The sequence below is a fragment of the Carassius auratus genome, chromosome 25 (genome assembly GCF_003368295.1).
Source record: "Carassius auratus strain Wakin chromosome 25, ASM336829v1, whole genome shotgun sequence".
Lineage (NCBI taxonomy): Eukaryota > Metazoa > Chordata > Actinopteri > Cypriniformes > Cyprinidae > Carassius > Carassius auratus.
The window spans coordinates 740980-764855 of record NC_039267.1 but is presented as its reverse complement, the minus strand read 5'-3'; the positions used below and the strand labels follow the sequence as shown (position 1 = coordinate 764855).

At 35.5% G+C, this 23876-nt stretch overlaps 3 protein-coding genes across 6 annotated transcripts; 1 reads left to right on the top strand and 2 right to left on the bottom strand.

Moving 5' to 3' along the window:
• Positions 1 to 247: 247 nt before the first annotated feature.
• On the top strand, positions 248 to 6329 carry LOC113042906 (chitinase domain-containing protein 1-like). 3 transcript variants are annotated; one of them, XM_026201911.1, is made up of 13 exons: positions 248 to 398; positions 628 to 736; positions 816 to 965; positions 2369 to 2501; positions 2600 to 2644; positions 2730 to 2836; positions 3085 to 3146; positions 3573 to 3665; positions 3756 to 3857; positions 4791 to 4943; positions 5795 to 5875; positions 5988 to 6030; positions 6113 to 6329. In XM_026201911.1, exons 1-13 carry the CDS (start codon positions 379 to 381, stop codon positions 6209 to 6211), a joined length of 1197 nt encoding a protein of 398 aa, XP_026057696.1. In that variant the 5' UTR covers positions 248 to 378; the 3' UTR covers positions 6212 to 6329. The 3 variants fall into 3 exon arrangements, with proteins under 3 accessions (XP_026057696.1, XP_026057697.1, XP_026057698.1); XM_026201912.1 differs by having other exon boundaries at positions 284 to 422; XM_026201913.1 differs by having other exon boundaries at positions 303 to 529.
• A 32-nt stretch (positions 6330 to 6361) lies between these two features.
• Positions 6362 to 15265, bottom strand: gatd1 (glutamine amidotransferase class 1 domain containing 1). The gene is made up of 7 exons (XM_026201916.1): positions 15023 to 15265; positions 14105 to 14181; positions 13901 to 14006; positions 13715 to 13822; positions 13071 to 13162; positions 12899 to 12992; positions 6362 to 7272 (listed from the first exon to the last, which is right to left on the bottom strand). The coding sequence occupies exons 1-7, from the start codon at positions 15069 to 15071 to the stop codon at positions 7157 to 7159; spliced, it is 642 nt and encodes a 213-aa protein (XP_026057701.1). The 5' UTR covers positions 15072 to 15265; the 3' UTR covers positions 6362 to 7156.
• A 361-nt stretch (positions 15266 to 15626) lies between these two features.
• On the bottom strand, positions 15627 to 23395 carry LOC113042907 (CD151 antigen-like). 2 transcript variants are annotated; one of them, XM_026201914.1, is made up of 9 exons: positions 23261 to 23395; positions 21281 to 21365; positions 20267 to 20458; positions 17800 to 17874; positions 17431 to 17451; positions 16938 to 17042; positions 16372 to 16530; positions 16053 to 16139; positions 15627 to 15950 (listed from the first exon to the last, which is right to left on the bottom strand). In XM_026201914.1, exons 2-9 carry the CDS (start codon positions 21362 to 21364, stop codon positions 15891 to 15893), a joined length of 783 nt encoding a protein of 260 aa, XP_026057699.1. In that variant the 5' UTR covers position 21365; positions 23261 to 23395; the 3' UTR covers positions 15627 to 15890. The 2 variants fall into 2 exon arrangements, with proteins under 2 accessions (XP_026057699.1, XP_026057700.1); XM_026201915.1 differs by lacking the exon at positions 17431 to 17451.
• Between the last annotated feature and the right edge of the window lie 481 nt (positions 23396 to 23876).

The following is a 23876-nucleotide window of genomic DNA, read 5'->3' as shown; positions in this document are numbered from 1 at the left end:
GCTGTTTGATGATTCCAGTTTTTTGTGGTATTACCTGTATGTATTATTTTATATATTTGTTTAGTGTTTTACCATTTTTAATTTATTCATATTTTCGATTATTTTATTATATAATTATAAAAAATTCATATGCATATAAACATACTTTATTCATATACAATTTATTATATAAAATTTTTAATAGGTTTGCATTTATATATTTTATACATGCATTAGTACTTTTCTTAGAAACGATACGAAATAATTTTTTCAGCTTTATCGGAAAGAATTAGTTAGAGACTCTTATTTTGAAAACGGCAGCAGTTCTGGGTCACGTGACAGTAAATGCACACAACAGTCTGTCGAACCTGAGTGTCCACATCATCTCTGCGGAAGATCATGAACATTTATATCGCAGAGTAAGCACATTAGACACCTATCGGGTGAGATAAAATCGACACCTTTTAATTTATAAAAACTACAGCTCTCGTGAATTTAATGCTGCATTTGAGACTCGCATTATTAAAGATCCAGACGATTCAGAAAAAACGTAACGTTACCATTGTTTTCATTGATACTGCAGTGTTTTCATTGATACATCATTGATACATTGATTTCTGATTGTAATCCGTGTTTGTTGCTCCTCAGAATGAGAGCAGATTTGACCCTTCTGCTCGTCTGTTTGCTGCTGCCTGCAGTCAGAGGCACTTTATCAAAGACCGATGGCAAAAAAGCCAGTAAGATCCAGGAGGCGGAGGTGAGACTGCCCTGATCCGTGTGAGTGGTGTCTGTCGGACATGCTGACACTGAGTGTGTGTGTGTGTGTGTTTGTGTAGACGACAGCGGCGGATCGTCCGGTGCAGGAGCGCGGTCTGGCGGTGACGGAGCCTCAGTGGCGGGACATAGTGCGAGAAGAGAAGAGGTTCTGTCCCCAGTGTGTGTCCACACGACACTTTCGAGGAGCTGTGCTCGGATACATCACACCTGTGAGCCACACAGCATCTGTCTGTCTGTCTCTCTATCCATCCGTCTGTCTGTCAAACTATCTATCGTTCTATCTGTCTGTTGTTCTATTGGTCTGTTGTTTTATCATTATATCTGTCTGTTTTTCTATTGTTCTCTGTTGTTCTATCTATCTATCTATCTATCTATCTATCTATCTATCTATCTATCTATCTATCTATCTATCTATCTATCTATCTATCGGTCTGTTGTTCTATCATTCTCTGTTGTTCTGTCTGTCGTTCTATCATTCTATCTGTTGTTCTATTGCTCTATTTGTCTGTTGTTCTATCATTCTATGGGTGTGTCATTCTGTCTGTTGTTCTATCATTCTATGGGTCTGTCATTCTGTACATCTGTTGTTCTGTCATTCTATCTGTCTGTCGTTTTCTGTTCTATCTCTGTCGTTCTGTATGTCGTTCTATCTCTCTGTCAGTCTGTCTGTCGTTCTATCGTTCTGTCTGTCTGTCATTCTATCCATCTGTTGTTCTGTCTGTTGTTCTATCATTCTATCTGTCGTTCTATCGGTCTCATTCTGTCTGTCGTTCTATCGGTCTGTCTGTCTGACGTTCTGTCTGTCGTTCAGTCGATCTGTCTGTTGTTCTATCGGTCTGTCATTCTATCGGTCTGTCTGTTGTTCTATCGGTCTGTCGTTCTGTCTGTCTGTTGATCTATTGTTCTATCTGTCTGACGTTCTATCGTTCGGTCTATCTGTCTGTCTGACGTTCTATCGGTCTGACTGTCGTTCTTTCGGTCTGTTGTTCTATCTGTCTGTCTGACGTTCTATCGGTCTGTCTGTCGGTCTGTCTGACATTCTATCGTTCGGTCTGTCTGTCTGTCTGACGTTCTATCGGTCTGTCTGACATTCTATCGTTTGGTCTGACATTCTATCGGTCTGTCTGACATTCTATCGGGCTGTCTGACATTCTATCGGTCTGTCTGACATTCTATCGTTCGGTCTGTCTGTCTGTCTGTCTGACGTTCTATCGGTCTGTCTGACATTCTATCGTTCGGTCTGACATTCTATCGTTCGGTCTGACATTCTATCGGTCTGTCTGACGTTCTATCGGTCGGTCGGTCTGTCTGTCTGTCTTACATTCTATCGGTCTGTCTGACGTTCTATCGGTCTGTCTGACTGTCGTTCTTTCGGTCTGTTGTTCAATCTGTCTGTCTGACGTTCTATCGGTCCGTCTGACGTTCTATCGGTATGTCTTTCAGTCTATATGTCGTTCTACTGGTCTGTCTGTCTGTTGTTCTATCGGTCTGTCGTTCTGTCTGTCTGTTGATCTATTGTTCTATCTGTCTGTCATTCTATGATTCTGTCTGTTGTTCTATCATATCTATTAAATGTATCTCTTCATCTTCATCTTTGTGTCTGATCTCTCAGTGGAACGCTCATGGATATGACATGGCTAAGGTGTTTGGTCCGAAGCTGACGTCGGTGTCTCCGGTGTGGCTTCAGCTCAGACGCAGGGGTCCAGAGAGCTTCCACATCACCGGTCTTCATGACCATGACCCCGGTCTGATCACTTCCCTTCCTTCGTAAGACAGTGATGCTTTATGAAGAAAAAAGGCTAATGACTTTCTTTAAGCACTAACGATGCTCGTCTTTTCACAGGTTGGGTCAAAGCCGTGAGGAAGGCCAATAAAAAAAACAAAATACGTGAGTATGGATTTCATGTGATTGTGGAAGACATGAAGTTAATCTGGCTGAAAGCTTCAGGTTCTCAATGTGGTTTCTCTCTCAGTTCCTCGGCTGTTGTTTGACGGATGGTCCTATCAGGACTACATGAGCGTTCTGGACAGTGAGGATGAGATAGAGGAGCTGGGTCGAGAGGTGCTGGAAGTGGGAAAGGTGCTTTATTTACATGCTGTGTTCACGTCATGTTGAGATAATCATTTTTACAGTCTGTTTCCTGACTATGATCCATATTCTACTTCTTGGGACTTCAGTCAAAAGCCTGACTATAGGCCATGTACTGTATTCAATCAGTGTGATTTCACTTCTGTGAAACCAGAATATACATGTATCCTGGCTAATCTGATCTGATTAACTTTTCCTCATGGCGAGAATCCTTGACTGACTGTGATGTTTCTCGTTAGGCTGAAGGGTTTGATGGTTACACACTGGAGTTATGGAGTCAGCTTGGAGGAAATAAGAGAAAGTGAGTAAGAATGTGTGTGTTGGTATTGTTTACTAGTCTAAAACTTTAATAAAAAATATTTTAATAATTGAAATAAAGAAAAAAGAAAATATGAATACAAAACCTACAAATATTGGTTGGAAATTAGAAATGTTGTCCCGTCAACTATTAAACGGAGTAAAACTGAAATAAAAATAAAGTTGAATTAATGCAAATAATGAAATAAAGATATAAATATTGTGAAATGAATTGTGTAGGTGTGTATGTACGTTTGTGTTTGTTTTTTATTTAAGAATGTATTTGTTTATGAAAACCTTGACATTTTCTAAAACAGATCAAACCTAATTTTTATGGCATCTTCATTGATTCTAAAATAGATTATATTCTGATGATGAATATGATAAATATTCTGATATGGACTCTGTGTTGTGTGTGTGTGTGTTACAGAGAGCTGGTGCACCTGGTCACACACCTGTGTGAGACTCTGAAGGCTGGGAAGTTAACCTGTGTGCTGGTCATCCCTCCTCCAGTCGCTCCGGGGTAAATTACTATATTTTTTTTTTTTCCCATCTCAGTATTTCTGATGCACTGATTTAGTTAACATGAGCATAATTGCTGTGTCGTGTTCAGCTCTGGTCAGCCTGGCATGTTTGGACGGGAGGATTTTGAGAAACTGGCTCCAGTGGTGGATGCGTTCAGTCTGATGACGTATGATTACTCTGGACCGGGCAGGTCAGACACACACACACACACACACACACACACAATGATTCCAGTAGAGATGTTTTGCTTTTCATTGATTTCTGTTTCAAAATCATGCAGAAACATTTTATCATGTTAAGCTTAAAATTATAAGGAAATCTAAAATTTGACCTACATGTAATTTAATGACTGATATTACGTAACTATACAGCTACTGTTATAGTTTTTGAACTATTATTTGCCCCCTTTTTTTTTTTTTTTACAGTTTTTAAAAGTTTTAGTTTAAATCATTTTAAATGTGTGTATATATAGTTTTTATTAACTTTTCAGTTTTAGTTATTTTAGTACAAGTTAAAATAAGAAATGTTGCCTTGGCATCTACATTAAACATTTTATTTATTTATTTTAATCCAGTTAACCCCACCACCAAGTAATTTTGTATATTTAATTAACTATAATATCTCTGACTTGTACGGAAACTTTAACACATGACAAAAAGTAAAAAAAAAAAAATAGTAAAAATGCTACCTGAAATCAGCTTGTAATAAAATAAAATAAAAAATGTAGTTGCAGCTTTTCAATCACACAATTCTGATTTTTTTCCCCCCTCAGAACTGAAATTTTATATCAAACTTAAAAAAAAAAACTGAGCTACAAAACAAAATTGCAATTATGTTTTTATTTTTTATCCCATGGTGGAAATAAACTTCCATAATTTCCAATATAAGACAATTAGAAAAAGAAAAAAAAAACTGATCAAATTGGCTAATATTGATACGATGCGTCCTATTTAAAGTGTCCTTTGACAGATGTTTTATTGATCTTTAATTATACGTAACTGGTGATGCATTTTTGCATGTTTAACTCGCCATCGCCACTCAGAATTCAACATTGGATAATGGAAAACCCCTAACAGTTTTTTTCCTGAAGTCGTCTTCTGGCTGTGATGCTGTTGTGTTTCAGGCCGGGTCCGAGCGCTCCTCTGCCCTGGGTCAGAGAGTGTGTGCTGCAGCTCGCGCCTTACAGCCAGTGGAGAGACAAGATCCTGCTGGGAATCAACCTGTACGGACTGGACTTCAGCAGCCACGGCGGAGCAGAGCCGCTTCTGGGCGGGAGGTACACACCTCATTCAATACAACACTCACTTAGAAAAATTATTTATGTTTATTATTTATTTTAAAGTATAAAAAATATATTTGATGTTTTTAAATCAAATCTAAAATATTTTGTAATATAACAATATTTATATAAAAATATTTTATTAAATACACAATTTTAAAAAGTGGTTACCATGCCAACTTAAGTCAAATTTAAAATCTTATTCATATCACTGAATTCAGTGATAAACTGCAAATTTAAACTGAAAAATGAGTGTGTACTATTGTCATTTTGCATTATTGGCACACTAGTTTTCCTAATAATTTCCGCACACATAGTCTGTATTGTTAAAAACACTATATACATGAAGGTGACTTGACATGATTAAACTTCTATGTTTAATAACAGTTCAACTAAATCTGATAAATCTAAATTGCTTATATATTATTTTTATATTTCAATAAAATGTACTTACATAGTATATAGATAATAATAATAATAATAATATAGTAGGAGTATAGTCTCATTTTGTGAAGATGTTTACTACATTATATCCTGCATACTCATATTCTGACCAGAAAAAAAAAGAGAATTTAACATCCATAATGTAATATAGTTTTGAATGTAACTATCAAAATATCTCAAAAGATACTGCTCTTGGAAAATCCATTTTAGCTGTTTTTTAATGTAACTTTGAATTGCCTTAGTTTTCCTTAAGATTTATTTATGTATATATATATAATTTTTTTTGTTTTGTTAGTTTTTATATATTTAATTTAATTGTTAAATATGTACGTCTGAAGTTGACCATGAGGGTGTTGAAGTGTCAATGACTTCCAGAAGCACATTTAATCTTTCTTTTCATTCAGATATGTTGAACTGCTGAAGGAAGTGAAACCCAAACTGCAGTGGGACGAAAATACTGGAGAACATTTCTTCAATTATAAAAGGTTAAACACACACAGACCATCTTACTGTACACAAAGTTTGTAATGTTATGAACAAAATTAGCTTGCATTAAAAAACTTTGGTGTTTCAGTAATAGTATGTCTGGTGTTTCAGGAGTAATGGAGTGAAGCATGTTGTTTACTTCCCCACTTTAAAGGTAACATTCTGATGGTCAATATAAAATATTACAGGGGCTTCTGGGTATTATCCAGTTATGGGACTTGATCTTTCTCCTCTAGTTTCTCCAGCTTCGCATCGCCTTGGCAGATGAACTGGGAACAGGAATTTCCATGTGGGAATTGGGACAAGGACTGGACTATTTCTACGATCTTTTGTGAACCGACCTCCGTTTGTCTGATTTGCTTCCAAATAATAAAGTGCAATTTAATAAAGCACTTCAGATATTTATGACAATACTGTCGTCGTCGAGCATGCCAATAAATTTATTTTTAATTATGTCTGTTATCATGTGCATTCTTGGCAGTGAATCAGCATTTTACTGTCCTTTATTTTATTCAGGAATACAATTTAAGGTACATATTTGGTTTTTCATACTGTATTAAGTCCATAATACTGCACATTACAGATTTAGTTTCTTTTGCATTGCAAATCACAACCTTGATAATACATCACAGAATTTTTTTTGACATTAGATAATGAAGCAAAACAAAACATCTCAGAAAAGGGCTTCGTAAGCTTAAGTTGATCGTAGCTCCATTGGTTTCAACAGGTCTACGATGTGGTTAAAAGCTTGCTTTTAGGAAACACAGCCCAGATCAGTTCCTCTTATCATGATCTTCATATTCACAGGATATATAAAAAAAAAAAAGAAAGAAAAAAAAATAGTTCCTGTTAAAGTGCCCCATCTTCTACTTTACAGGAGCTTTGAACTCGGTGACACTCTTAATTACCAAAGATAATCATAATCATGTCTGCATTAACAAATGGAAGTCTGATGAATTTTAAAAGCTGAAATGTGGTCTTTTTTAGTTATTTTAGTGGATTTAATATTCTAGGGGGAATTCTGGTGTTATAGTTAAAAATGAAGCATTTTATTGGAGTGCATAACTTTGAAATTAATTTAGTTATATATATATATATGCATGTGCTCCTTTCTAGGCATTCAAAATAAAATTGAGTGATAAATGCAAACATTGGGAGTGTCATCTTGGCATGATTTTCATACTTGTGAATGTGCTTTAAACAGCCATTTCTAAAACACTTCCGGTTCACATTTCGTTGGTGTGGTCCTTTGTTCGTTCCCTTCTGAAAAGGTGAACTGTTTATCTGATGTTGCACAGCAGAATCAGGTTATTGACGGCCGCTGACGTGGACTGAACGTTTTGGCCCGTTACAAGATGGCGGTCCAGAACCACGTGAACAGCGTCCTCAATGCTCGCTGTGAGAAATTAAATTTATTTAGTTAAAAACTATGCTTCAAATTAATACAATGAGCATGTGGTAAAAGGGATGGAGGTCATCTAAAAATAAACTGATGCGTTACTTATGAGATATAAATATTATGCCAATTCAACAAAGGAATATCGTTTGACGTGGTTTAGAGTGGCGTCACGTGAGAGATGAGATCACCGTTGCCGCCTCAAAGCACAAGTAGTAAACCGATCATCTCTTCTGCTATACAACTTTATTGCACGAAATATATGGAATGATATTCTGGACATTATTCAAAAGGAATTGCAAATTGTTTTTGCAATTGCGTTTTCAATTTTTGGAGGCATAAAATGTGACAATCCAAACGCAAATGGCGCATTACCGTTTGCATTTTCACTTTTGCCAAATTTCAAATTGAAAAGCAATGTCCATTTGGAAATGCAATTCTCTTGTTATACGAGCTATGAGATTGTCATATTTAAAAAGCAATATTAATTACCACATTTGCTTTTTTACTCTCTCTGCACAGTGCATGTAAACTGCCAAAACTCAAATGGAATCGCAATTCTTTTTGCATTTGAATTTCCAGACATCGACAGGGCTGGGGCCATTTTATTGGGTGCGTTTCCATTGGGATGTGACGTCACTCACAGTAGACCGTAATAAAACAATTATTGATAGACATTTTTTGTCCTACATTGTCAAACATTGTCCTTTGAATGTTTTGAAAAATGGAAGTAATCTGTGAAATTGTGGAGGACAGATTGACAGTCGCGCAGCAAGTTGACAACAGTTCATATGGTACAGATTTCCTTTTACTCAGAAGCCATTTGGTTTTGGACAGGTTAAATGAGTTTGTGGCCTTGACGAACAGCATCTTCAGTAATGATGTCTTCGCCAGTCTAAGTGAAGTCGCCGGTGTTCTGAAACTTTCGGTTTCTGAGATATTTGGTGTCACTGGGCGGATCATACATGATTGTTCATGGGTTTCCTGTTTCACGTTAAAGCGACTCTGAAAATATTAGCGCGTTGTCATCGGATCAAAAAAATAAAAAGAGCCAATTTATATAATATTTAGTTTTATTGTATTGGCTGAATATATACACATTTCTGAAGCTATTATTATGATTAAATGAAAAAACTAAAAGACGACAGTGGTATTTGATATCCTTTTTCGTTTTATTGTACAGTGAGGAAAATTGCATTTGTAAAGGCGAGCCGACTGATGTTATGAAGTACGCTGCTGTTTGCAGAATTACCTGATTTGCGTCGTCACGGACATCACACTCCCGAGTCGAATGCACGAAGTCTGAACTACCGTGGATGCAAGTCCAAAATCAGAGTTCTTTGAATTGAGAAACACGGGCAGACCTACATCACCAGACTATTTGCCTAATCTTCCCGGTACTTTAGACCGCGATGGAAACACAAAAAGCAACAAGTCTGGGGGGAAAAAGTTTGGTGAAAACTAGAGGTGTAACGATATGCAAAAATCACGGTTCGGTAAGTACCTTGGTTTTAAAGTCACAGTTCGGTTCATTTTCGGTACAGTAAGGGAAAGAAATGCAAATATTAAACTGCAGGTTGTTTATTACTATATACTTTAAAAAAAAACTTTTTAATAAAATATATATATATATAATAAAAAAAGAATAAGAAATAAAATACTGCTGCAAAGATCTCCACTAAATAAAGTACTTTCAGTCTCAAACCAATATCATATAATAAAATATAATGAAAAATATAATTAAATAACTATGATTACAGTGCAGCATTACCAATCCCAGTTTGTAGGCCTGCTTCACCAGAACCGTGCCTGACGCGCTGCTGCTGCTGTAGGTGACACAGAGGGAGACCTCCGACAGACCAGGCTCTTGTCTTCACGACAACAATATCTATACTTAATGTTGAGCATAAATATAAAGCCTACTGATAAAGGACACCATCAACAGTATTGACGGCAATATAGACTATGTTTGACAGGTGCAATATTTGAAAATCGATAATTATTCATTTGTTTTTTTAAATTACATTTATATCTGAATTTGTCAACCTATAGACTTTCAAACATCAAAGTGTCACGAATTAATGTATTTGTGTACAAAATGACATCTAAACATTTTCCTATTCTATTTTGCCTGTAAACGCTTCAACGCTTGCATGTCGCATGAAAAATAGGCGTCGGTTCTATTTCTAGCATGCACGCATTTTCTAGGGGCCGTTGTTAACTGAAAAGATGCACCAATAAACGCTGAAAATTAAGTGGATTTGCGCATCTTCTCGATTAACAACGGCTCTGTGTAGTAACAGCTGCTCTATGTGTACCGAAACGGTCCAGTACGAATACACGTACCATTACACCCCTAGTGGAAACGCGGCATTAGATTAGCAAAGACATCATTACTGATGATGCTGTTAGTCAAGGCCACAAACTCATTTAACCTGTCCAAAACCAAATGGCTCCTGAGTAAAAGGAAATCTGTACCGTATGAACTGTCGTCTAGTGTCAAATGTCCAGAGGTGGGTAGAGTACCCAAAAACTTTACTCAAGTAAAAGTAATTCTAGAAATATTTACTCAAGTAAAAGTAAAAGTACTAGTCTTGAATAGTTACTTGAGTAAGAGTAAAAGAGTATCAGATAAAAAATCTACTCAAGTAGTTAGTTACTAGTTACTTTGGGTCATATATACGGAGCCTTTTTTTATATAGATATATAGACAAAAAATGTATGTAATGTATGTGTGTGTGTATAAATGTATATATTTAATCAGCCTTTAATCCAATTTATGTAATTTATTATAAAACCCTGTCTGTTTATTTAAGTAACAAATATAGGTGTCATGCCATAACATATTTTTAATACGACTGACTTTATTTTAAATGTGAATTTAACATTGAAAGTTAATGTGATATAAATATTGCTACTAATCTTTCATTGTTCAGAAAGAGAGCAAATAACATTTACATTATTAAACAATTTTCACTGACAGTCTAGATTTCATTCACTCTCAGAAACTACCATTAAAATCACTGAAACTGTTAACACTGTGAAATCAATATCTTAATTATAGATTCGTACACACATCTGCACTTTGTTGTTTCTGACGAGAGAATTCGGCAGAAAGAGGTATTCAGTAAGTGAGCGAGTGAAGGAAGCACCGGCATTTCAGCGATGACTCATCGGAACACCTCTGATTGGCCATTGCATTCAAAAGCTCAACAGAACCGTGTGTGATTGGTTAATGCGCAGCGCTGTAAAAACGCGTCTGTCTCTGGCTCAGCGCCAGCAAGTGATCACAGATCTGAATTTAGCAGCTGATGATATGACTTGCTGAACGTACTCGCACTGGTGTGATTGTATTAAAGTTAGTAAAATCTTAATCGGCTATTCTTTGTCTTTTGGAAGCTGCATTCAACCTGTTATAAGCCACACACGTACAACAAACTAATGTCACAGTGGTATCGTGTACTGTAATCGAATGTAGCCCAAGTTATTACCCGTTAAACAGTAGACAGCACACGCGTTCATCTAATAAGGATCTCCATCGCAAGCAAAGAATAGCCTTTGCAGATTAGCTTTCAATTCAGTGCAGTTCCATAGCCCCGTTTTCAACGCTGCTAATATTCTTAAACGTTACAACTCTGAGTGAACCGCTTCAGACGCTCAGCGCGAGCAGCATGGAACTGAACGACTCAATCAAACTGATTCATGAACCAATTCACTCGTTTGCCAATTGGTTTGATCAAGCCTTTGAACAGAGTTGACTCAAAAGAATGAATCATTCGCGAATGGGCATCGCTCATTGTCCAGAGAAAAGTAGACGGCGCGTTTGGAATAAACTGAAGCATTTATTGCATTAAGATAAAGTAACGAGAGGGGCGTCGCCCACAGTAACGAAGTAAAAGTACAGATTTTTCCCAAAAAATGTACTCAAGTAAGAGTATAAAGTACCCATCTTTAAATATACTCCGAAAAGTATTCGTTACCCCCGAAAAATTACTCAAGTAAATGTAACGAAGTAAATGTAACTCGTTACTACCCACCTCTGCAAATGTCCTCCACAATTCAACAGATTACTTCCATTTTTCAAAACATTCTGCAAAATCGTGTATTAATAATTGTTTATAACAGTCGACTGTGACTGATGTCACATCCCAATGGAAACACACCCAATAAAATGGCCCCGCCCCTGTCACTTGATTGAGAGGTTTCCGTGTAGACGTCGAAATTAAATATGACAGGTTTCCGTGTAGACGTCGAAATTAAATATGACAGGCTCATAGCTCCTAAGACATGAGAATTGCATTTGCAAATGGACTTCGCTTTTCAATTTGAAATTTGGCACTCACTGTGCGTTCGTGAAAGCAAAAATGCAAACAGTAATGCGCCATTTGCATTTGGATTATGTCACATTTTATGCGTCCACAAATTGAAAACGCCATTGCAAATACAATTTGCAATTCCTTTTGAATAATGTCCGGAATATCATTCCATAGAAATACACGTAAATGAACAACAGAAGGTATGTTTAAAAATTAAGTTCAACTTACTGAATGTGTCATATCTCTTGTAATCGCCCAATCAGTATTTCAATCAAGGAAAGATTGATAAATATATTGTAAGCAATGTCACGTACTATAACCTTACCTCAGAAAAGCCGTTAAATGTCTACAGCTCGATAGTTAGCTTGACTAATTAAGCTCTAGAGAGGGAAAAAAAAGTCCTAAATATATGCACTATATTATATATTCATTATACTTAAACTTTTCCGTAAATATTTGTATGTTTGAATAAATCTCCTGCTTTGTTTTAACATATATATTTAAACAAATTAAAGAATTAGAGTATATGTATAATACATAATTAAAAAGGTATAAATTGTTAAACTGCCTTATGCAAATGCTTGTACACAAATCACTTGTTAATTTTAACCTTTAATATTACAGTAATGAGTATAACTGACAGCACATGCTAAAGTAAACTTTCAGAATGTATTGTATCCTATTTGTGCACACTTACTTTTAACATACCATCTCTTTATTTAAAAAAAAATTATTTAGTTAGCACTTTTAGTACACTCTAGTGTACTGTAAGTTGGGTTCAAGTGTACAACATTGGGGAAAATATTTATTTGATCTCATACTGATTTTGTTCTTACAAAAGAAAAAGAAATGAGGGTCTGTAATTTATTCTGTAAAAATCTTTCTGTACCGAGTACTAAGACATTATTGCTTGGGGATCAAATACTTATTTCACTCACTGAAATGCAAATTAATTTATAAACTATACATATATAAAATGCGTTTTTTCTGGACTTTTTGGTTGATATTCGGTCTCTATACATTCAAATAAACCAACCATAAAAATTACAGACCCTTCATTTCTTTTTAAGTGGCCATTAAACGGTCATGTACTTTATCTGATATATATCTAAATAAATTAATATCAAATCAAAAACTTCAACACTTAAATTGCAAGCTTGTGTATTGAAATTAAATTATGAGAGATATGCCCTAATTACAGCCAAAATGTGAGCTGTTCCTTAAACAAAGCAGACATATAGAAATATATATTGGATGACTTATGATGAAAGTAAGTCAAACAATTTGGGAACGGCTTTAATAAACCTCACCTGTATAAGATCCACCATTGTCTTTGATGAAATCCTCCACAATCAGAGGCAGGTTGGCAAATTCAGGAGAACGTACCAGCTCAAACACAGAGGGCTGTCAAAAACATCACTTTAGAATAGCGTTTTCATCATAAATCCATGGTTTGTTGATTCATATTACATTATCACTCACCCCAGTCATGCTGTAGCCACTAAATATCCATTTCTGTTCCTCTGTAGCGCAGCAGAGAGCAGCTACTCCCTGTCCCACAGCACACACAGGCTCTACAATCACACAGACCCGAATCAAACAAACCCATCTCAGTTTACAGAGACAGAGCGACACGCTTCTTAATCTGAAAACCAAGCAATCCAAATGCTCTCCATTGATTTTCTGTTGCAGAAAGCTGCCTCCTTATCATTTGACTTGTAACAAAAAACAGAACAAAGCCTAAAAGTTGCTGTGTGACAAGGTGTACAACAAACAAGCTACCAAAAACCAAAAAAATGAGTGTTTAAAGGGTTTAAAATTTAAAAGCAGGCGTATCTTTCAGTGTAATGAGACAGTGCTCTACTTTTGTGTCCTTAATGATTATTTTTGGGTTGGCAGCTTATAAAAACGCAGTTCTGGGTTTTTTAGCATGTTTGCTGTACACCTCATCAGTCAAGCAACTTTCAGGCATGGTTCTTAATTTTGTTTTAAATCCGAAACAACAAGAAGGCAGCTTCCCACAATACAAAGCCAATGGAGAGGGTTGGATTATTTTCCTCTGGGTGGGTGAGGCCTAAATGCTGTCTGGTTAAACCCTGAGCTTTCTAAGAAGCAGAGACCCTCACTTTGATGAGACATGAAGTGGGACAGGATTCGTGCGAGGGATCCGCTGTGAGCGAGATCATTCAGGGCCCCCGGACAGTCAGGGATCAGCAGCGCCTGATAGCGGGCACCTGAAACATCACACATGTGCTTATGTTAGCAATGGCACTTAATGCACACAGACTCAAGAAAGCAGAGAGATGTCAGACCATCGATAGACTCCAGCTTGGCCGGGTTTGCGTAGGGTTTGACGCTGAACTCTTGCACCCATCGGGCTGTGCTGTCATCCACACCGGTAAAGTCGATCGACTTTCCCTGTGAGACAAAAAAAAAGGGGAGACATCCAGCACATTGCGTGTCATACATGGATGAATAAACACTGATTGTAGATTCTGCAGTGTGTGTTTCCTCACGCCAGGTGTCGCTGTCTGCAGGTTAAACACTGAACTGCACAAATTAAAACACTGATGGAACGACCTCGCTGAAACTCCTGCAGGAAAACACAACACACTTTAATGAGTTACATTCACAGTAAACAGAAAACACCAACAATGTTCAAAGAGGAATTTAAAAACAGATCAAAGTGCACTGTTATTACCATCTGATCATCCATTTGGATCCTTGAACTTTTTTTTTTATCATTATATAAAAGCACTTTGAAAAAATAAAATCCAAAAAAGTAATAATGAGATCTTTCACGAGAAAAACAAAACAAATACAAAACCTGCATTGAAAATGTATTAACACTAAATTAATTTCAATATATTATAATCATTGAACTTAATTTATATAAAATGTATACATAGCCTATATTTAAATTTTTATAAAAAGAATGTTACATAATTAGCTTAATTAGGCACAGTAGATATCCATTTTCAAGACCACAAAAATTACATTAAATATAATTTCAAAATTTATAGAGTTCTTATTTTATACAATATATTTTCAAAAAAAATAAATATACAATTAGAAAATGTTAGTATTATATCCATATGTGTGTGTGTGTATGTGTAATATATAGCAATGTTGTTTTGTAAAATCTTAAGTGCGATTTTTGGTGAATTATATTAAATAAAACATTATAATTATTAACAAATAGGTAGAGTCACAAATATCATCATAACTATTTATTACACTCATAATATATGTAACCTATACAACAATTTAAAATCTGAAACATACAAACATGTATTGTACCGATTCACTGGTAATACAATTTGGCCGTTAATTATATTTTGACCATTAACTCAAATAGAAACGGTCCATTTCAGAAATCCATTACCCTTCCCGTAAATAATAATGTTCATTTGACGCGATGTTGTGAGTCTTACCTGCAGATGCAGCACTGGCCACAATCAGACATGTAGGTTTAGATGTCATTTTAGATGCTTTAGATCGACAAATTTACTAGGTTTCGATGCTTATAGAGACTGAGCATCAACAAACGATAATGGCAATACTAACGTCAACAATAATCCACTAAATACACGAACTGAAAGCCAGTCTGAAACAGAACAGAGAGCATTTGATCAGCTGCTTGTTTTCATGGTCCGTCGGTTAAAAGGTTCCGGGTAAAACAGTCGCTGTTTAAGTAGTTCCTATATGCATATGGAGACGTGATATGCACATTTTATATCATAATTATCTGAATAAGGACCCCCTTTTTTTCTTCTTCTTTTTTTAAAATTTTTTAAGGAAAATATACAGACACCGTGAATGTTATTTCCACCTGATGAAAATAAATTAATGTTAATGTTTATTATTAGAACAAATGTTTCACACAAAGCATGTAAAAATTTATGTCTGTCATTTTAATATTAAAGCAGTAATAAAGATTACAACCCATTTTATTAAAATTATCTAATGTTTAATAATAAATGGCCGATACATTTTGTATTTATCTGAAGGCATTTGTGAGAGTAAAATTGACAGAAATCAAATGAAACAATTCCACCGATTTATTTTTCTGGGGAAAAAAAAAATCTAATTTTAGAACACACTGCTTCTAAAAACCTTTGCTTAAAACAAAGCCATTTAAGTTCCATTTCCAGAACGACTGTCCTGCAGCCAAGACATATTGAGCTGTCATCCTGCATATGGTGACACATTCATGAAACCAAACAACATAAAACCAAGCAGACAGTAATGCAGACAGCAGGAACACTTATTTGGTGTTGGTGTGAATAAGTATCTTCTTTCTCAATATATTTCTTCTTTCAAACTTTGATACAAGCAGCAGGTAAAAATCATCCCTATAATCTGGAATATACAGAGAAAGCCAAAGGTTAAAACCTAAGAGATGGCAAAAAAAAAGCAAATATAAGTGAATATATTTGCTGGAATTATATCAGAGTTGCTCACCTGAATGAATGCAATCCCGAGACCCACTGAGCCCAAAATAATCAGATGTTGAAGTATAAACTCCTCTAGTTTGGATACGCAGCCTCCCTGAAAAAAAGAAAATCAAAGAAAAAAAAAAAATCTTAACAATGTCTCAAAATATGTTTTAGATTTTTACACATACCCAAAGTATTCATTAAAAGATCACATTTCTCATCAAATTCCTCAAGAGCCAAATTATCTCAGATATTTGCTATAAAACAAATCTGAGACAGATCTGTTAATAAAATAACTGCATAAGCTATAAAAGTGCAATACAATTGTGCGTATCTGAACATACCTCCACTTTGTAGATGTTGGATGGGTGGTCTCTGACTCCACAGCGCTGTGTGGGGGTCTTACAGCAGCTGTCGGGCACCAGCCGTTTGTCGGCAATGTCTGTATGTATCCAGACCCCTTCCCTCCAGTCCGCCGAGCTGTTACTGCCACAACACTTCAGCTGCACCGTAAAACAGATGGAGCGCGGGAGCGAGAAAAGAGTTCATTCTCGTGTCTGATGGGGTGACGCATAATCTCACATGCTCACAGACTGGGAAAGTGTGTTCAAAAGCCTTCTTTGTTATGATATTGAAAGACTCTAAACCTCAAAGCTGTTGAAAAACTGAAACATGCATGGATGATTATAGGTTAAAACTAGATTGTGGGCTTGACAAAGTCTTGTCTTAAATGTTAGAAGTCACTTGAAAGTGTTAAAGGTTTCTAAAGGTGTTCTATACAGTTGTCTGGTTGTTAGATACATAGATAGATAGATAGATAGATAGATAGATAGATAGATAGATAGATAGATAGATAGATAGATAGATAGATAGATAGATAGATAGATAGATAGATAGATGACTGTCTTACGTCTTGCTGGAGCTTGTCGATGGCTCTAGTGATGTGCTCTTGTCCATGCTGCTGGTAGTTTTGCACCATCTTCTCTTTCAGATCGGCTCTCAGCTCAGCGTTTAGCTGAAATCACAGATAAATCCATTAAAATAGAGATCTATAACTATAAATCATTCTCTATATTTAGTAAATATCTGTTTTCATTCACAGATACAGTACAAAGTAAAACCTCATTTATAAAAGGAACCATTCAAAATGATAATTCCGTCATTAATTATTCACCCTCATGTCGTTCCAAACATGATGTTATTTTTTTTCCTGAAACATGGAAGAATGTTCATGCCACCTTCAGTGTGCCACGGAAAAATAAAATCATACTGGTTTGGAATGACGAGAGAATGAGTAAATAATGACAGTGTTTTTATTTTGGAATGAACTGTTGCTACTGAGGAAAAAATCATTCTATAAATGTGCAACTTTAGTTAGATTATTTGCCTATGTAACTGTTTACCTGGTAGCAGAGAGGAAAACACTGGAGGAAAAGGAGGAAGAAGACAAAGGGTTTTATAAAGATGGAAAAACAGGAAAGTGAATGGAAAGCATGCAGGCATAACACTCCACATGCGCATGTTAGTTTAACATCAATATGAGGAGATTACAGTTAAATTAGGACATAATCTGATGTCTTGTTACATTTCTATCATATTTATGGAAATATTGCAACCATGTTTATCGAGTTGTTATTCACATGCATTCATAAAGATGGTGAAGAAAACAGAAAAAAGAGGGTGCAGAAACATTTAACAGGATAAGAAAGAACTCCTCCAAGTTAAACATATAGAAATGTAGCGTTTATTCCTCATCCTGAATGAGAGTTTACCTCCTGATAATAGACGTAAGCCAGAATTCCAGCTGTGATCTCCAGAAGGAAGATTAACAACAACAGCACAAAGAACTATAGAGACAAAAAAGGAAAAACAATTCATCAATGCATATATTTTGACACCAGGTTTGGGGGTCAGTAAATATTGGCGATTTCATTTTTGTATGACTGTTCTTCATAGGGATAGTTCATCCAAAAATGAAAATGCTGTTTTAGTTTACTAACTCACATGTCATTCGTAAGACTTTTATTCATCTTCAGAACACAAATGAAGATATTTTTAATGAAATCTGTAAGAGTTCTATCCCTCCACTGACAGTCTATGCAACCAATACTTTGACGCTTCAGATTGCTCATAAAGATAATCCATCTGAATAAGTGGTTTCATATTTCATTACAAATATTTTAATTTGTGTTCATAAGATGAATGAAAGACGTTGAGGGTTTGAAACAACATGAAAGTGAACCACTGACAGAATTTTTATTTGTATTTTTGGGGTGAACTACTCAAGTGAAAAATGAATATACCTAAATGTGTTTGAAATACATGTATTTCATGCTAAATATACTGTAAAATACTTTCACACATACATTGTCGCTTTAAGAAACTTCTCTCTCTGATGTTCATCAGCTGTTGGAAATGTGAACAAATGGCATCTGAGGAATTTTATGCAGCAGATAAAGGTTAAAAGCATTCTTCTTTTTCTCTCAGCCTGTATTTGTTCTTTATTTTCCCTCTGTTTTCTGTGCCCACCACTCTCCTTTCATTCCTCTATTCTGGATTCACTCCCTACTCATTTCTCTATACTCCCTCCCTCCCTCCCTCTCTCTCTCTCTCTCTCTCTCTCCCTGCTGACTGTCATTCCTCAGTTATGACTCAGTTTCTAAGTCTGACCTCTTAAAGATACACACGTCTTTATTTAAATCAGATATGTTGACAGCTTTGAGACAACTAAGAGACACACATATGAGCACCATCAAACTGATTTAGAAAGCACAAAAAGTCATGTTAGTGTGACTGCATGTTCCCAGAATAATCTCTGGCTTCTGTGTGCAATAATCCACACGGCTACTGTAATCCAGTGTTTACACTGTCCACTTTGTCCAGTACTCATAATATTTCACTCAGAGGTTTTTGTGTTGATCTTTTCACAGGCTGCTCTGAGATGATTCATCAGAAACATTTGCAGGGACAAAACCATTTGGTTCCTTCCTTTGTTAAAATAGCCATTGTGTTGGTGGTGCTTCCAAGTTAAGCAACACCATTTAGGGTGAGTTAACCAACCAAACAAATTATAAATATGAAACCTTAACACGTAATTCATCCTGCTCTGTGATAAATGATAAGTGCCTTTTTTTTTTGCCTGGGGTTGGAATGTTTTGACTCAGGACAGTAAGCAACCACCCTAGCTACCACATAGATAAAGTTTTAAGACACAGAACATCCTTGCAACCACAAAATAATGCTTTGGACACACTCAAAAACACATAGCATAGCTGGATGCTGAAATTGTGATGAAACAATGGGTTTGATAGGGGCACAAGCAGTTCTGTCTAAGCAAGTTAAGTTGAAGGGGATGGTCCTTCATCCAGCAAGAAATGTCTGTTAGAAAAGCTGAGATGCGAGTAGCTACCATCGGATCATCAGGATGCAATGAGAGGTAGAGTTAAGTGTCATCAGCATAGCAGTGGAATGAAAAGCCATGTTTCTGAATGACAGAACCTAGTGATGCCATGTAGACTGAGAAGAGAAGTGGTCCAAGAACTGAGCCCTGAGGTACCCCAGTAGTTAGATGTTGTGACTTGGATACCTCACCTCTCCAAGATCTGAGAGATATGATGCAAATGACTGAAGTATGGTTCCTGAGATGCTCTCTGTCAAGTAGAGTTGACAGGAAGATCTGGTGGTTAACCGTGTCAAAGACAGATCCAGCAAGATATGTACTGAAGATCTGGATTCCGCTCTTGCCAGTCTTAGGGCTTCAACAACTGAGAGCAAGGCAGTCTTTGTTGAATGTCCACATCTAAAACCAGACTGGTTGCTGTCGAGGAGGTTGTTTTGTGTGAGAAAGGCAGAGACTTGGTTGAACACAGCTCTTTCAAGTGTTTTTGCAATGAAAGGAAGAAGGGAAACTGGTCTGTAGTTCTCTAAAATAAATGAGTTAAGGGTGGGTTTCTTTAATAGTGGGGTTATACTACATGGTTAACATGTTAAAAAACTTAAACTTAAACTTAAAACTTAAACACCTTAACAACTGCACAGATACATGTCTGCAACCACCCACAACACCAGTAACCACATGGCAACACTTAAAAAAAACTCTAAACACCCTTTTAAAAACACTCAGAACACCTTGGCAACCACAATGCAATACTTTAAACATTTAAACATGTCAAACACCTTTGAATTGTGGTTGTGACTGCTGTGCTGTCACTTTTAAAGTTACCCATAATACTCTCTCACCACTATAAGAAGACCTCTTTGTTCCCTGATGGTGGCGCAGCAGCCCAGTATCCCGGTGAACACCACCACGGCCCCAGCACCAATCAGGATGAAGGCTGCAGCCGAGTACATGCTGGAGGACAGAAGGCTGATGTAGTCACTTTTATCCACGAGAGTCCATATTCCCACTGCCATCACAGCGCCACCTGCCAGCTGGGAGGAAGAGGTACAGTCATTAAACTGGCTCTTACTGAAGCTGACTTTACTAAACTTACTGATCTTGTTAGATTTGATGCCTTACAGTGAATTTATTCATCCTTAGAAAGTAAAACAGTGAATCTTTCTTTTCAAATACATTCAAACAATAATAACTTAATCCATACTATGATTAACTAAAACATTATTATTATACATATTATTATACATAATTATACACACATATATGCATACAAACACATAAATATATAAATAAAAGCTTATTATTAACAGATTTAAGTAAATATAATCAATAAAATAATATATTTAATATATTATTTAATATAATAATATATAATTAATTAATTAATTATGAACAGTGCTGTTAAAAGATTAATCGCAACCAAAATAAAAGTTTTTGTTTACATTATATGTGTGTTATTTATTCTACATATAAATATAAACACACACACACATAGAGTATGTTTTCAAAAACATTTATACATTTATAGTTTTTTATTATATATAAATATATTTAATATATAAACAAAATATTTTTCTTAAATATATAAATATTTGTATTTATAAATGCATAATAAATATACAAAGTACATTGTGATTAATTGTGATTAATCATTTGACATCACTAATTATTATATATATATAAATAATAAAAAGTCAGTTATCTAATTTCTTTTTTTTTTTTTCTTGGAAGACCACATAAAACTAGCCAAAACTGGTTTATTGGTCATTCAGCTAGTTAAGCTATTTTTACCAATTAATTGAACATGAAACCACTTTAGGCTACTTTTAGCTATTTTCTCAACAGTACAAACTCACCCAAAAGAAAAGATTGAAGATGAACAGAAGGTATTTGAGGCATACTGTCCCACAGGTATTGGTTTTTTCCTCAGCATCTGCCATCCTGAAATGGTAATAGATTTTACAAACACTTTCAAGATGGCATCCACTTGACAGGTCTGAGAAAAACCATGAATCCAGCTTAACATCCCCGAGAGACTGGTCTTTATCTACTACAGGCCGTTTGGACAGAACTAACCCTAGCTGTAAACCCTACCCTTTATTGCTGTGATCAAAGCTAATGAATTTAAACCTATTTCAAAATAAAAACTTAAGTTCAGTTGCTGCCTTAAATGAAGTATAATCAACATTTATGCTTAAATTACATTAAACTAAGTTGAATTTCATGTAACTAATAAAAATGGTTGAATTTTGCTTGTTAATGCAGGAACATATTGTTGTCATGTTTACATTGAAGAAACATTTCTCATTAAAGCAGCAGTACTCCTTCATATATTAAACCATCCTACATGTTTTCATTATTCTTTGATGAATAGAATGTTCAAAATAAAAGCATTTCCATGAAACAGAAATCATTTAGAACATTATAAATACTGTCACTTTATATTATATATTAATCTAGAGTACAATACACTCTCTCTCTCTCTCTCTCTCTCTCTCACTCTCTCAAAAAAAGAAAAGAAAAATACCTAAACTTTTTAACAGTAGTGTAAATATTACAAATATTTTTCTATACAACAAATATTTCTTTATTTTGTTTCATTTTGGAGTGAAATAATAGAATAAGTTGTACTTAACTGAGAGTTTGAAGTTAGTGAATTCTTACTCTGAGTAAATAAACGTGTGCAATTCGTTTCAGGGGTGGGTGTGGATGCAGGCCCCTGTCCAGGAAACTTTCACTCTCTCTCTCTCTCTCTCCTTTACTACAGCGACAGGATGAGTGAGTCACAGAGAGAGAGAAACTCTTACTACTGTAACCTCACCCAGCTGCCTCTATGAGCAGATATAACTCCAGCCGCCTGACTAACACCAACACGTCTCCAGTGCGGGAAACAGACGCCACCAAGACACTAAGCCTTGTGTTTTTACACCTGCCTGTTTTGGGACATGCTGCTGACAGCAAATAAATAGCAAATAACCACACCCACATACACCCACACACAGATTTAATTGATTTCTGCCCTAAAATATGAGACAGCAATGTTTCAAGAGTTTAAGACACAGAATAGGACACACGCTTATTCAATAACTGTTTTATTTCCAGTTTATTTTTAAGATCAACTGTTTTTCAAAAGCACCGTTAGATACCAGTGTTTCCTTTCATAGCTAAGAGATTTGATTTCAAAAACAATATCACAGCTATTAAACTATTTTTTTATTATTTTAAATCTGGATTTAACCTCAGAATGATTTCAAAGAATAAAAAGAGGGAATAAAGTCTGATTTGGGGGTAGCTGTGCTTTAAAATTAAATTATTATAATCTGAATTCAAGTGATGAAGGTTTGGGAAAGTCTGTCAGTAATCAGTGTTGAGTTCTGCTGTGAGGTTAACCCTGCCTGCTTTATATGTTTCTAAATGATGAATAGTTGAAAACATTTGTTAGAAATTAAGGAAAGTTACCCTACTTATTAAATTTTTAATAGGGTAATCTGTAATTTATGACATTTCCAAAGTAACCTTCCCAACACAGCCGATAACCTTTTTTAATTGATTTTTAAAAAACGTTTATTTACTAAAGGGCATCATTAGTGTATTAAGTTTTAACAAATATTATAAGTGCGTTTATGGCGCTTCTAATGATAGTCTTCAAAAAGACAATAACAAAAAATATAAAATATCAGTAGGCTCCTTTGGTTAAAAACTGCGGTTGAGGACAAAAGTGTAATGTATCATAAACTCATAAATCCCACCACAATACAAACGTTGGCCACTTATGACCTGTAAATAAACGATTTCAAAAGAATAATAAAAGTTCGTGTTTTAAATATACCACTCACCTTAAGGACGTGATTGAAATAATATCCCGTTGTAGGTCGTATTTTAAAAAAATTATAAAATGATGTTTGTGAGTACGCTTTTACTCCAGGGGTCCGTGCCCTTCTGTCCGCGTTTGTCGTGGGCACTGCTCTCGTGAACGCGCGTCATTCTATAAAGCGCGCAGCGCGTTCACGCTATGTAATAACACAAAGCGCCGAGAGATGGCGCTGTAGAACAAAACATTTATTGCTCCAGTCCCAAAAACCAAATAACATAGTGTTTATATACAATAGTTACATAGAAAACATTTAATGTAAACATAACATGTAGTTTTGTGTTCCCAAAAATGGCAATATATGTCCAAGTCCACAAATTAATACTAATAATTATTATGAAAATACTCATGCAGGCATTTCTTTTTAACATTAGACTGATGATACATGTATTTGATTATAAATAAGATTTAAAAGTGTACCACACATATAGTTTTGTGTAACAGATCACCAGTTGGATTGTGTAGTAATGCTAAAATGATCGTAGCACTGTTCCCGGTAGTGTTTTATTCATTTTTACCTTGCTGAAAAATGGTTTATTAATTTTAGCTGATGTTCAGAGGTGGACAACCCACTCCGATTC

What these genes read in the sequence shown, in the direction of transcription:
- LOC113042907 (XM_026201914.1), bottom strand. Translation starts at nt 21,364, where the DNA reads ATGGCAGATGCTGAGGAAAAAACCAATACCTGTGGGACAGTATGCCTC. An exon ending in CCAACATCTACAAAGTGGAG is followed by an intron (nt 16,140 to 16,371) that starts GTATGTTCAGAT and finishes TCTTTTTTTCAG; the next exon opens with GGAGGCTGCGTATCCAAACT. An exon ending in TCGGGATTGCATTCATTCAG is followed by an intron (nt 15,951 to 16,052) that starts GTGAGCAACTCT and finishes TGTATATTCCAG; the next exon opens with ATTATAGGGATGATTTTTAC.
- gatd1 (XM_026201916.1), bottom strand. Translation starts at nt 15,071, where the DNA reads ATGACATCTAAACCTACATGTCTGATTGTGGCCAGTGCTGCATCTGCA. An exon ending in GTGGCTACAGCATGACTGGG is followed by an intron (nt 12,993 to 13,070) that starts GTGAGTGATAAT and finishes TGTTTTTGACAG; the next exon opens with CCCTCTGTGTTTGAGCTGGT. An exon ending in CAATGGTGGATCTTATACAG is followed by an intron (nt 7,273 to 12,898) that starts GTGAGGTTTATT and finishes AATTTCTCACAG; the next exon opens with CGAGCATTGAGGACGCTGTT.
- LOC113042906 (XM_026201911.1), top strand. Translation starts at nt 379, where the DNA reads ATGAACATTTATATCGCAGA. An exon ending in TGCTCGGATACATCACACCT is followed by an intron (nt 966 to 2,368) that starts GTGAGCCACACA and finishes CTGATCTCTCAG; the next exon opens with TGGAACGCTCATGGATATGA. An exon ending in AGGTGCTGGAAGTGGGAAAG is followed by an intron (nt 2,837 to 3,084) that starts GTGCTTTATTTA and finishes GTTTCTCGTTAG; the next exon opens with GCTGAAGGGTTTGATGGTTA.